Raw genomic sequence first — 15000 nt, 5'->3', positions numbered from 1 at the left:
TTGAATGTTAACAACTAAATTTATCATGTAAGCTTACTGACATTTCAAACACATTTCAATATTATTTTTCAGCCTATTCATCCATTAAGATAATCATCTTATCAGGACTTCAGTATGATATTTGGTGCATTAATAATAAAAATGACAGATCTAAATTCACGGTTCAACGTGCTCATTTCAGTGCATGTGAGAAAGCAACTGCTTGAATGTGAGGCACCATAGAACATGAGTTTACCTCAATATCATAATTCTTGCCTACACCAAACAGCCAGTGGCAAAAACACAGCATGTTTAGAGGCTGTGCATACCGCTGATGCTGAAGTAAAATTGGAAGAAAAATAATAATGATAATGATGCTTACCCTCATACATGTTATACTAAAATAATATAGTACAATGAAATATTTTAAGTAGTTTATCATTACTGACATTTAAATATCTTGCTAGGTTTTCCAAACCTTCTACTGGGTTATTTGCAGCATCTTGGCTAAGAATTACTGCAAATTAACTTTCTGGGTCAACTTTGCAAAGGTGGGTATATTTTCAACATGCATGTAGTAATTGGATACTGATTAATAATTGTTATATCATATTAATTTAAAGAAAACATAAATACATTGCAAATACTACATGTATATCTTAAGAAAATCCAGGGATTCTACAAAATTTTAATTTGGAAATTTATGCACTGAATTAGCAACTGCCAACAATCATTCCTAAATGAGGATGAAGAAAAAATAAACATCAGAAACATTTATAGTAATGCAAGGGACAGCACCAATATGCCTTCAAATTGATTAAGTCAATCCCAGAATTAATCTACTAACAATCCAGTGAAACAGAGAATTTTTCATGTAAATGTAAGTAAGTTTAAGTATAAGACAGTATGTAAGGGCTCCCATCATTCAACTGAAAGGTAAGTAAATATAGATACTTAATGCTGAAAATAAAATTTCTTGACAATCAATGTAATTGTCAAAAGAAGTGTGGTATTCCATTGCCAGTTTTTGAAGCTAGGTAAGCAACCAAAATTTTCTATTGGTTTTCACAATACACACATGAACATGATCATATTCCATGCTACTTACATATCTTACTTTTCCAAAGTTAAGAAGTTGTCTGGTTGCAATAATAGCACAGATATGTTAAACTGTAATCTAACAATAATCAGCAATAACACAGCTTCTGTCATAATAATGTACTATATATGGACAGAGAAGTGGTCCACATATACCCCTAATGAATTAATATAATATATAAATAAAATATTTTCACACAAGTTCATTCCCTTCTAAATAACATTCTCCAAATACACCACAGAAAAAAGGAACAACATCTTACAAATGCACTCCAAAAATTGCCAAAACATATACATACACATTTCATATGTGATGACGTATGATCAACTCATACTGTAATTATTATAAGTTCCACATGTTATTAAAAAAGCATATCATGGATATTACTTATTAGTAGATATATAAAACAGTTAATTCAAAGCCTGAAAATACCAAAAACCTTTAATTAGCCTACTAAAATATTTCAAAGACCTTTCGCACAATGCTTCTCCATGTCTATGAGGGAAAATGGCAGAAATCTTCATCTATGATTAATGTCAAAGCAAACACTGCCTCTATGGTTTGGTTCACTGTGATGGACCAAGTTAAATAACACAGCCAATCTCCAAACACACTTTCTATGTTGGTTAAAACAACTGGTTGAATTATTATGCCTTCAGTGAAAATAGAATGGTTGTTACAGACTGGCTGGTTGCAAACTCAGAACGTCACCTACTGGGACACAGCTTGATGTAGTTAACAGCTAAGAGCTATAGTGTTATTATCTCTACTATTCTCGACTTCCCTACACACCTCAACCTCTCTGTTTAGAGATTGTCATCAAGGTTGTCCGAAGAGTCTACCCTATCAATGAAGAGTCTTGTCCACTCGCTATCTGAAGTGTCACTTCGTGGCATTGGCTGTAAGAGAGAGTCGACGCGAACTACATGAACTACTTGAACGCTTTCTTTCCACTGTTGAGGTTTCATTTTCCTTTATGGGGTTGAGAAGGGAGTGATATCTACCTTAAATAACCTATAGATCTAATCTTAATTCATTTTCATTTTCTAACTTATTCGGAATTAATTTAAATTGGAAAGCAACCTCCATATTTTACTGCTAAAGCCAATTCTTTACAGTTATCACTGCCTTGCGGTTTAGCTGATAATCTCTTCTTTTTGCTATTACTGAACCTGACATACTCTTATTTTGGCCTTTTCTCTTACAAATAATGGCTTAATACCTCTTTTCCTTATTGCTACTCATTGGGTGAAAAAAAATTATATATAAATAATAACAAAGAGGATAGTTAAGGATGCTTAGCAAAATGACAGTAAAAAAAGAAAGAAATTATCTATGATTATTGATCGTACATTGCATCATGACAAATTTAGAATATAATCATTACATGTCTTAGAAAAAAAAAAATAAATAAATAAATACTGGCCAAAAATAACCAGTAAATGTTCACTCACAACTATTCCTGCTTGGCCTTTCATAAAAACTTAAATAACATTTGGGAGGAAATAGAGGTTCAAAGTATTTCTAAATCTTTGATCCATAAAAGCAAGTAAAATTCCCTGAACGAGAAAAATAATCGAAACTCTTTCTTGTAATATAAAGGCAACTTACATCTATGTTACATGATACAAAATTAACATGAAATAAAATACAAAGGATGTTTGCAGAGAACTTTATTCCTAGGGAATTTCATAGTTGAAAAATTGCTGACTCCAATCTATTAAATCTCTTTCAAACAAGGTCATGAACTATGCAAATTCTAATGACAAAGAAAGAAAATTGGCCTAAAGAAAGGGTTAGCAAGGTAAGTTAGAATTATATAGCAAACTGGATGACTCAGTGTGGGGAAAATATCTAGAGAACAAAAGGATGAAAAAGTAAGACTATCTTTAGGGGAGAAGACAATTATATTCTGTTATAAATGCATGAACTATGAATTTCTGTGTTCATTTGAGTGTGTGTGGAGGGGCAAGGGTGTTATGTATGCTGTGTGTGCTTTGTGTACTGTGTATTGTGCATGCTGTATGTGTTATGAATGATATATTTTTTATGCCCTTTGCATAGCCGTGTACGTTGCGTGTGGTGTGTCTGCTGGGTGTGCTATACATGGTGTGTGTGTTTTGTGTGCTGTGTATTGTGTGTACTGTTTGTGTTATACATGATATGTTTTTTATGTGCTTTGTGTAACTGTGTATGTTTTATCTGGTGTGTGTGCTGGGTGTACTATACATATTGTATGTGTTTTGTGTGCTGTGTGCTTGTGTATGTTGTGTGTTAAGCATGCTCTCTGTGCAATGTGTTAATATTGTGTTCTGCGTGTGCTGTGAATGTTGTGGGTGCTTGTATGCTGTGTATGCTCATGTCCTGTGTACTCAGTGCATTATGTGTATTGTGTATGTTATGCCTGTTGTGTGTATTGTGTTGTGCATGTTGTCTATGCTGTGTGAGTTGTGTGTGCTACATGCTACTCGTATGTGCCTTGTGTGTGCTGTATGTATTGAATGTATTGTATGATATATGTGCTGTAAGCTATGTGCATTGTGTGTGCTATGTATGCTGTATGTTACATGTACTGTGTATGCTGTATGTGTTGTAGCTATGATATATATTATAGGATATGTGTGCTGCATGTATTGAGTATTGAATGTAATATTATGCATATTGTGTGTATGTTGTGTGTGTTGCATGGCTACATACATCTGTGTCTGTTTAGACTTATGTGTGCCTTTGCAACTCTTAGTGGGTATGAATATGACAGTAAGAGAAAGACAGAGAAAAAAAGTTTGATATTCATATACATTTTCCTACATCTAATATTAAGCCATTGTTCAGAAAATAATCTAATTTGTATGCAAATTTCATTTCTAGTTAAAAGTATACTGCATTATTTTCATGATATAATAGTGTTATGTTAGGTGACATTTATTTTATTCCTTGGTTTACAGATCCACTGCACTTGTTCTTCCCAAATTTCGAAAATAACTATAATTGAGAAATAGAATTTATATTTTCCTGCCACACCTGATCAGATATGATTTGATTCTGATGTGAACAAAATAAAACTAAATGTAAAATAAACTTTATTTTACTGCCGATGTTCAATGTAGCCAAGCATCTTAAAAATAAATGCAGATTGAACTTTAAAAAAATTTGTGGTATCTGCCTTTTATCTCAAGCATATTATGTTGCCAGTTCTATCAAAGATCATTCCTGTCTGTGGGCACATAAACAACACTGATTCCAGACATGATGTAGTTTTGTCATCAATATTTCATTTATTTAATTTACCGCCTGTTACATGTTTCCAGAAATCAATTAACTGTACTAAAAATAAAGTTAAAACACCTAATTATTTTCATTTCTATTTTGTTACTGCACCTCAGAGGTTTTCAGACATAGGTTATAATCCATAAACCAAGGAATAAAATAATTGTGGCTGTATGGGAGCTACTCTGTATTCCATTTTTGTCTCCTCATAGCCTCTGTGCAAATTTTTTTGGGGAAATGTCACTTTTTTATGCTCTATTATGTTGTGTTGCATTGTGTTGTGTTATGTTTTGTTGTGTTGTGTTGTGGTGTGTTGTGTTGCATTGTGATGTATTATGTTACATTGTGTTGTGTTGAGCTGTGCTGTATTGTGTTAATGTAAAGTGACATGTTATGATCACACAGCAGTACTCAGATAACTAATACACAAAGACACTAATAACTCCCAGTTAATGAAGTATTGTGTGCTGAATTTATCAAATTCTAAAGCTAGGGTGAAGAGGAGAAATGACTCATTGAATATTTATGAATATGTCAAGTGAGGACTGTCACAAAAACTGATTAAGAATCAGACTGAGTATACTTTACTTGTAACATGATATATGGTAAAACATAACAATGGATGAATGTATGTTGCAATGTTTTTCTTTAGCAACTAAGCTATGATATATCATCATTAACAATTAGATGTACATGGACTGAACATCTCCATGATTTGACAGGATTTGAGGAGCATAAACAAAGTCTAATAATTTTCATTCCTAGTACTTAGTACCAATGTTTCAGTACCTGAATGATCACATACACATAACTGTAAATATTATGTATAAACCTCAAGTGTTTCACACTCATAAAGCTACATCCCAGTTGTCTATTTTACACTAAGTTTCTTATATCTGCTAAATTCCTTCTAGACAATGGAGGTCATGTTATGAAGAACAAAACAAAAAATGTAAAAGCAATTCAATTGTTAATTAACAAGAAATTTACCTCTACATCTAGGAAAAAAAGTTCATTCTCTGGTATGGCCATCTGGAAAAATTGATCTGTGAGGCTTTCCTCTGTCATGTCATAATCTTTTTCTTTGTTCTATCATTATTGCAATGATGTAATACCTATGCCAATGCCTATTTTTTATGACTCTTCAACATTTGTTCATCAGCAAAAACCCATCTAGTAATCTAATAAAAGCACAACACTGCATTACACTGATGTGCATACTCTGCTATCCTCTGTATGCAAACATCCTTGAATATATTATTGTTATTACATTATTGTTGAAATACAATAATGTACTCATACAAACAAACCTTAAGAGAGAGAAAAAGAAACTTATCAGGTAATTTGTACTTCAGAAAACACAACTGCCTGATTAAATTTTATGCCTTACCTCCTCGCTCTTGATCATGCCCTGCGTCGACATTGTAGTCTCGACTCTTTTGATGGAAGCTGTCTGGATGTCATGGTCAAATCGTGTGCATTGGAAGCGACGCATAAAGTACACGATAGGGATAGGCAAGAATCCACCCATCAGCAGCATGAGGCATACAAACATGGCCCAGCCTGGGTATGCTTCCTTAACTGCATTACCCTGGAAGAGAAACATTTTGGTAGAATAGTTTGGATAACATCTTAGCAGGAAATAAATACAAAGAAGAATAAGAAGCAGAAAAAAAGGTTGTGTGTTATCACTTCTCTAACAAGATACCCACATATTGCTTCCTCTTATGCTACATCAAAACTAATGTAATTAAAACTGTTTTTTTTTTTTTTTTGCTAAATAAAAAAAAGAAAAAACTGCTCAGGCACTAAGGTGTCAATTAGCAGACCTTGTGATCTCACCTGATTTCACATTTCTTTGAGTTTTCAGGAAAAATGTTTTTTTTTTTAATAATGCTATCAATACTGTCATCATTACAATAGATATTATAAATATTATAAAGTCATTACTAATATTACTAATAGCAATATAAGATGAAAGATAATATTTCCAAAAAAATAAGTAAAAGATTAAAGAGGTAAGATAGAGCTAGTAATTGACTTCTTCATGGCCTGTAACTTATAGAGCCTTCAATGTGCAAAGACAATCAATAAAGTAAACTCACAATGGCCATATCATGTTCATAAATGCCATCCCCAGCGGCTACAAACAAAATAGTGTTCCATACAGGAGGAAAAAATAACTCTATGAGAAGGATAGCTGTACAACACACAAAGGAAAAATTATAGAACCAAAAAATGTTTCCAGGAAGAGAACTTTACATTATTTTTTTTTCTCTCACCAAAAATAAATGGTTTTTAAAGGATATGTACAGTATAATTATTTGAAGTGTTTCACTTAGATTTTCAAATACTATTTTAGTTACCACACTTAACAGGTTAACTCTACAACTCATGCCAGGGAAACTATACCAGGGAACAGACTAAATCAAAATACACTACACTGAAATTAGTTAAATTAATCTGACTGCCTAGAATCACAAACAGTTCAGATAACTCTGAAATATCAGTGAGACGTAAATCAATATATCTGAATATACAGAAGAAATGTTGAGGATATCTGAATATATAATGTGAAAGATAATTTTCATCAATAATACTAAAAAAACTTGTACCCTAAGAAAGCAGTGCCAAGGGAAAATAACTAAAAGGACACTTCAATATAAAACCCATAAAGTTTTAGAAAAATATCTGTAATAAACCAGTGACAATAAAGGGGTTCATAATTCAACTATTAATGTTACACACATAAAGGCAGCTATACTTCTTAAACAGAGAGCACACTCAAATGACCCTTACTTAAAGAAAAAATATATTGGCTACAGTAACATCTTTTCACCAAATACATTTCCACCTATGTAATACCAGCAAGTTTTTTAATGGTACTAAATTTCTTTCAACTTACCATCTCCGCCTTCCAAGCCGGGTAATCTGGAGGATGAGTGACTCTGTAGTAGACAGATGCCACGACAATGGAGAAGATGGTGAGTGGGGATATGAAACGCCACATAGCTTGCCAGTAGATGCCTGGCCGTTCACCAATCATTTTCTCAATATCATCAGAGAATTTTTTGTGGCCATACACATATGATATGACAATTGTTTCGAAGAAGGCAATCACAATAAGACCCATCGAGCCAGCGAAGGTGTCAAACATGCCAACCCAGTATTCTCCAGCTCCCGTGCAGAAGATCAAACCAATCAAAAGAGCTGATAAGCACACACATCCTGCAAGAAAACCAATTAATAAGTCATTTGAACTGCCATTTACTAACGAAAAGCACGTTCTCATTTCTTATACAAAATCATTTCATTGTTATGTCTAAACCATGGTAGTGTAATTTGCCCTCCTTTTTAAACATTTAGATTTTTTAAAATGACAAAGGAAAGATTTCTTCTTCTTTTCTTAACTTTTTTAAAAATTCAAATGTGAAACAGGACTTGTTTGCACATTCATTAACCTTGTAACTAAATTGTTTTGTCAAAATGTAGTAATGGGACTAAAAAGCTATATCATGGGATTAAATTATTCAGTTACATAATTCCATCCAAATTATATGTGGATAACCAAGACTAATTTGTAGTATTCAAAAAATATATAATAGTAGGAAAATGTGAATAAACTTTATTTTTCATCCTCCTTTTCCTGATATTTAAAACAATGAACCACTCTAATAACTAGTATCAATACCAGCCTTAGATGAACGTCAAAGATTGTTAGTATTGAAGATCTACATCCACTGCTGCTTTTACCTGTAACAATTTCTTTCCGTATTCTTGCAAACACTTTCATGTCAAACAAATTGGTGATGACGCCCTCCATGGTGCCAAACTGCGAGCCAAGACCCAGTGCCAGCAACATCATGAAGAAGCAGACAGACCAGAAGTTACTTCCGGGCAATTCCACAATGGCTTGTGTAAAGACAATAAATGCAAGACCAGTTCCCTCGGCAGCCTGCAAATGGAAGGAACTTTCAACTCTAGTGAATATTGTGTCTGATTATGCTTATATGTACAATTTTAGAAATAGTATGAGCATTTGAATATCAAGTAAAGAAAGAAAAAGCACGGGCACTGGCACTCATAAAAGCCCGAGGGTGCATGCAACGCAAACAGACACAATCACACATGGACAGATACTGATATATACATTGATCGATAGATGGATGGATAGATGGATGGATAGATGGATGGATGGATGGATGGATGGATGGATGGATGGATGGATGGATGGATGGATGGATGGATGGATGGATGGATGGATGGATGGATGGATGGATAGGTGGGTAGGTGGATGGGTGGGTGGGGGGGTGTGTGTTTGGGTGGGTGGGTGGATGGATGGATGGATGGATGGATGGATGGATGGATGGATGGATGGATGGATGGATGGATGGATGGATGGATGGATGGATGGATGGATGGATGGATGAATGGATGGATGGACAGATAGTTGGATGGATGGATGGATGGACAGATGGATGGATGAATGGATGGATGGATGGATGGATTGTAAAATATTTTACCTGATTAAGTTCGTCAGCAACACTGCAGTTCTTGATATGATGATGCGTTTTCTGTTCATAAAAATCTTGAATCGAACCAAGAACAGTTTTCCACGTTTCCTCGTAGTTCTCAATCGTTACGTTGATCTTCTGAGTGTGTTCTGGTAGATGCTGGGCAATGCTCTCCAGCTTCATGATGTTGCTGAAATTAGTTTGAAAGTTTCGGTTGCAACACTATTAAGGGGTGAATATCTTATTTCGTAATTTCACATATACACGTGACCAGAAACAAACAAACAAACAAGCAAAATAAAATGTAACGAAACAAATAAAATACACGAGAACCAATGTCGACATTGCAAATAATTCCTTCCAACATTAAACACCGTAACAACAATTACAATATAATCACAACAGGTCGGTCTTTCTGCCTCTCCCATCCTTCCTAAACCCGAAAATAAATCTTAAACCCAGACATAAATATACTTACTACTCAATACATTTCTCGTAGTTGGCCACTGCCTTGAACCCGAGGACAGCGAAGATATCGATGGTGGCAAAGGTCGCCGTGAACACCGTGATAGAGCACATGAAAAGGGCGTCTCTCTTGCAGTTGTTTTTCATGGGGTTGTAGGAGGCGAAGGCAATAAGCGACCCGAAAGCCAGGCCGAGGGAGTAAAAGACTTGGCACGCAGCGTCCATCCACACCGTCGGGTTTAATAATTTACTCATCTGTTGTGGAGAGAGGCTTGGTTGTAAGGTCGAGGTAACTCCATGGAAGGCGTTGTCTGTTTGGTGTGTGTGTGTGTGTGTGTGTGTGTGTGTGTGTGTGTGTGTGTGTGTGTGTGTGTGTGTGTGTGTGTGTGTGTGTGTGTGTGTGTGTGTGTGTGTGTGTGTGTGTGTGTGTGTGTGTGTGTGTGTGTGTGTGTGTGTGTGTGTGTGTGTGTGTGTGTGTGTGTGTGTGTGTGTGTGTTCCATGACCAAAGATTCTCAACTAGTGGTCTGGTCAGTGGCTACTTTACTGGTCCAAAGAGCGTTGAACATAATTATTATATTCTCGAAATATATGCATGTATTCTTGGTTTTACTGAAAAGCGCCAACAAGCCAGAAAATTACGCCTTTCATTTATCATTCATATTTTAGAAATATGTTGTCAGGATAAAGTTCCTGTATTAGCATCATTGCTATGTTATATTCAATAATTAGATTAACAACTATTCAACTTTATTTCATTATTTATTTTTTAGTCATTATCATTTTTATTTTTCATTTAATTAGGGTGCTGTGCATTATCAGGTATTTCTCGTAACACTGAAAAGCTTATCGGTGAAAAGAGAAACAAGAACTTCAGATTAAAAAGAAAGGTATTATTCATTATAGTCCTTTATAATTCCAATATTTAGCTTAGAAGTAAATTTCTTAGTAAAAGTATAATGTTGATTAGTCGATTGCAAGCTGCACTTTTATATATTTCTTTAGATGTTAGCTTATACTTTTCAAAATTCAATACGTAATCGACTAGGTTTCAATCCAAGATGTTAATTTATTCTCATCATTAATACCCACTACATACTTATATCTGAATTATATATATTTACAAACATGCCACTTGATCATTGTACTACAATCAGGAGCTCGCACAACACGCAACCTAGATTTTGAATAATAATAATAGTAATAATAATAATATTAATAATACCAATAATTATTATAATAATGAATAAGGAAAAAAACGACACTTATCACACAACTGCACCCATACCTCAAATTCTCACTATATTCATAGCTAGACTTTCAGTCATGCAAACCTTATAAGATGTACGACTAAAACAACCTCAGTAATTGGAACACGTATACAAATACCAGACATACCACACTAACAAACCCACAACAAGTAAATATAATTCATAGCGCTGTGCGTGATTGGGATAGGCAACGGCCATTCGGAAACATACTCACAGAACACGCATACAAATGCATCGAATTCAGAACCCGTGGACTACGTGCCTAAATTGTATTCCTATATTGCCTTTGGAACCGAGATTGAAATGGATTCAGGATTATGGATCGGGTGGTCAGATACTAGGAGGTAAGGATGAGTCAGTTTAAGGTTACACAGAATTAGGTTGATTGAAACCTAGCGCCAGTTATCCAAAATCAGTTAACTCTGGACTGTCTAGTTAAATACAGGGAACGCTATCTCTCTCTCTCTCTCTCTCTCTCTCTCTCTCTCTCTCTCTCTCTCTCTCTCTCTCTCTCTCTCTCTCTCTCTCTCTCTCTCTCTCTCTCTCTCTCTCTCTCTCTCTCTCTCTCTCCCTCTCCTCTCTCTTTCTTTACCTCTTCACCTCTTTAACTGTCTAGTTAAATACAGGGAACGCTCTCTCTCTCTCTCTCTCTCTCTCTCTCTCTCTCTCTCTCTCTCTCTCTCTCTCTCTCTCTCTCTCTCTCTCTCTCTCTCTCTCTCTCTGTGTGTGTGTGTGTGTGTGTGTGTGTGTGTGTGGGTGTGTGTGTGTGTGTGTGTGTGTGTGTGTGTGTGTGTGTGTGTGTGTGTGTGTGTGTGTGTGTGTGTGTGTGTGTGTGTGTGTGTGTGTGTCCACGCACGCTAGTTTGCGGATATTTGTAAGGACTTGAATATCAAATTATTTACGAATATTTGTGGCTTGGGAGGGGGTCAATTTGTGCTCCATGACTTACGTCTGGTGTGAACATGTGCTTGAGGCCTTCTCCTGCTCCCTTCAGCGTCACAGCGCGGCCGAAGAAAATGATGAGAATGCAGTAAGGGAAGAGCGCGGTGAAATAAACGACCTGGAAAGATGAAATTGATTAATTACTTTTTTATCAAACATGTCTAATAATGCAAAGCTATATAAACCATATTTTTACACGCTGAAATAGTGCTGTATTCTTTAAAGTTATCAAGACTAAAACGCCATCTTGCAGGAAAAAACAAAACACACAAAGCATGGATACGTTAAATCTATAAAAAAACGATATTAATTTTAAAATAACAAACAAACAAAACGAGAATAAACAAACTTGACTGACCTTGCCCGAAGACTGGATTCCCTTCATGATGCACACCCAGACCAAGATCCACGACAGGGTGAGGCAGAGAGCCATCCACCACTTTATGCCGCCCGTTTCGTCGATAGAAGGAGATGCGTCGATCGTCTGTCTGTACCAGAAGTAGGCAGTTTCGCTCGACATTTCGCATTCTTCGACAGGGAGCGTTAAATTGAGTTCCACGTTCGTCTCGTTGGGACACGTTCCGAAGGGGAGCGGATTCTGGAAAGGGGAAATTCGGGAGGTAACGTGGCTGTTTTAATGATGAAATAAATGTCAGCTTAAAATGATTCGGACCCTGCAGTGCGAAAGGTTTTTGAATCATTTGCTGTCTCATTCCTACGAGACTAATTTATCCAAGGCGATAAAATATTACCATTCGGATCCACATTTAACCAAAAAACACATGACTCATAAATTAATCATCCAAGTCATTAAATAACCATAAAACATCACCTCACCTTAAACGAGTTAAACAGGTAGTAGAAGCACCATGCAATGATAACATTATAGTAGAGCCCCACGAGGTATGACACGATGGTGGAGGCGACACCCAGGCCAGTCCACCAGGGGGAGATGTGGGTCCACACCCCGAGGGACCCCTGACGTAGCCGCTGCCCGATGCCCAGCTCCAGCAGGAAGAGCGGCGCCCCCTCCAGCACCATCATGATCAGGTACGGGATCAGGAAGGCACCTGTGGGCGAGATTGGGGTTAGGAGACGGTCCTGCTGATCTTTCTTAGTTAAATGGATTTGCTGTTGGTATTCGTATTATGTTGTGAAATAAGTGTGTGTGTGTCTGGTTGAATGTGGATGTGGGTGCGTGCCAGAGAGAGAGAGACAGAGACAGACAGGGAAAAGAGATACATATATGCATAGAGAGAGAGAGTAAGTTAAGAGACGCAAATACGTAGACTGAGACAGAGACAGACAGGGAAAAGAGACATATATACATAGAAGGAGATAGAGTGAGTGAGAGTGAGAGTGAGAGAGAGAGAGAATTGTGTGTGTGTGTGTGTGTGTGTGTGTGTGTGTGTGTGTGTGTGTGTGTGTGTGTGTGTGTGTGTGTGTGTGTGTGTGTGTGTGTGTGTGTGTGAAAGAGAGACAGACAGACAGACAGACAGAGACAGAAATAGACAGATAAACAAAGAGTTGAGTACATGCATGTAAATATACGTTAGACACACTATCAACCGCTTTTAAACCGATTCCCCGAACACGGAAGTTCCCCCTCGATCGGCCCCCGCCCAGAGCAGACGAAACGGAGCAGGCCGCCCGTGAAAGACCCGCTCCATTACGTAAGCGCCTCCTCCTTCACGTCGCTGGTTTGACCTTAACCCCGTGACCTTGAGGGGCGTCTTAAGATTTAGGCCTAATTGTGTTTTCCCCCCAAAGAAAACTGCTTCGAGGAGTGATAAAACAACTTGACGGTTCACGCGTTGATGCTGTATTTCTACTTGTAATATAATTGCGTTGTTGAATATGTATGGCTAATCTTGGTGTCTTTGTGGTTAAACATCATTAGCATATACTTAATATTCCATTTCTGTTTACATATTTGTTTGTTTGTTTTGTGATTATTAACACACATTACCGAATAAAAAAATAAAATCATAGCAATTAATAAGAGAACCTTCAGAATTATAAATCCAGACGTAGATATCTTTAAATCCGATTTAATTACGCTAACTCGCGCACAGATGAACCCATTACGCAATTTACGCGAACCCACAAACCACCGATCTCCTAACCTCTCATTTACGGAAGCCAATTACCCTCTCCTGCGCCTAATGATCCCTACATATAGGATAACATTATTAATGGTTTGCTCGTTCGCCTCTAATTGGTCAGTAGCGTTATATAAGGCTATGAGGTAATGTTTATCTTAGAGTCGCATTACTCCGCGCACCCTGAAGTGAGGCTGCTGCGGTTCGCCTGATTAAAAGTAGCCATAAAAATCATTTCTTTTTTGAAGTTTGAGGAAGTTGAGCGTGTGCTTTCATGAATAAGTATATTGATATGTGAGTGTGTGTGTGTGTGTGTGTGTGTGTGTGTGTGTGTGTGTGTGTGTGTGTGTGTGTGTGTGTGTGTGTGTATGTGTGTGTGTGTGTGTAGAGAGAGAGAGAGAAACAGAGGCAGAGACAAACAGACAGACAGACATAGATATACAGGAATATACAGTATATGCATACAAACGTGTTTGCGTTTGAATTTACAGTAATATAATTCTTTCTATACTGTGCTTTTTGTAAGCAAACAGTGTTTGGCTTATTTGATAATCATCACATGGCATCACAATGTTGCAATGATGGTTTTATAACTGGAAAATCCGTAGTTAGCCTGTTTAGTGTCGTTACGAAAGCATTCAGGAATGAATTGTTGGCAAGATTGTATCCTACCTGATTCAGGGGACAAAGACAAAGGTATTAACGACGAAGAGAGGGAGAGGGAGAGGGAAGGAGAGAGGGAGAGGGAAGGAGAGAGGTAGAGGAAGAGAGAGAGGGAGAGGAAGAGAGAGGGCGAGGGGCAGGGGCAGGGGCAGGGGCACGGGGGAGACGGAGAGGGAGGGGGAGGAGAGAGAGAGAGGGGGGGGGAGAGAGGGAGAGAATAGAGAGAGAGACAGAGACAGGCAGACGGATAAACAAACAGAGAGTCGCAGGTGTTATTTCAATCAAGTATATAGATATACTGGTAAAAGAGTATACAGATAGGAAGATAACCAGACAAACAAATAGGAAGATAGCCAGACAAACAAACCGGAACATAAACAAACACAAAGAGGCAGAGCAATGGACCAGCAGCCCGTGCTTCTTTGGCTAACCTTGGTCTACGAGACACAATGGAAAACTACCCAACGTCTCGGCTGCAATTGGCTGCAGGGCTCCAGCAGTAGCCAATAGTTTCGCTTATTGCGTCATCCCTCACACAAAATCAACATCGAAGATATTTGGTGTTATTTTTGCTTAGACTCGATCGCACTTGGGTTGCCTTTGGGTTTTATAGACGTGGTCATCAGTAAAGAGACTCTTAAAGGCATAAAAAGTGGAAATTGAACAAGGGAAGTTCGCCTTCGAGGAAAGGCATGTGAGT

General features: G+C 37.2%; 1 protein-coding gene across 5 annotated transcripts in view; it reads right to left on the bottom strand.

Annotated features, from left to right (window-relative positions):
- LOC113813965 (sodium- and chloride-dependent transporter XTRP3A) overlaps positions 1–15000 on the bottom strand; it is a 76302-nt gene that overhangs the window by 7035 nt on the left and 54267 nt on the right. For 2 of the 5 annotated variants that reach the window (XM_070123223.1, XM_070123219.1), the window contains exons 2-9: positions 12373–12605; positions 11894–12133; positions 11543–11653; positions 9338–9579; positions 8869–9049; positions 8099–8300; positions 7251–7573; positions 5736–5936 (exon numbers count right to left, since the gene is read on the bottom strand). In XM_070123223.1, coding sequence (XP_069979324.1) covers positions 5736–5936; positions 7251–7573; positions 8099–8300; positions 8869–9049; positions 9338–9579; positions 11543–11653; positions 11894–12133; positions 12373–12605 — 1733 coding nt within the window. Of the gene's footprint in view, positions 1–1091; positions 1119–1870; positions 1978–5293; positions 5378–5735; positions 5937–7250; positions 7574–8098; positions 8301–8868; positions 9050–9337; positions 9580–11542; positions 11654–11893; positions 12134–12372; positions 12606–15000 lie in introns of those variants that run through there. The other 3 variants (XM_070123220.1, XM_070123224.1, XM_070123222.1) reach the window with 3 other exon arrangements.

Source organism: Penaeus vannamei, chromosome 1, assembly GCF_042767895.1.
Source record: "Penaeus vannamei isolate JL-2024 chromosome 1, ASM4276789v1, whole genome shotgun sequence".
Taxonomy (NCBI): domain Eukaryota; kingdom Metazoa; phylum Arthropoda; class Malacostraca; order Decapoda; family Penaeidae; genus Penaeus; species Penaeus vannamei.
The sequence above is the reverse complement of the archived record's forward strand: the minus strand, read 5'-3'. Positions and strand labels throughout refer to the sequence as shown.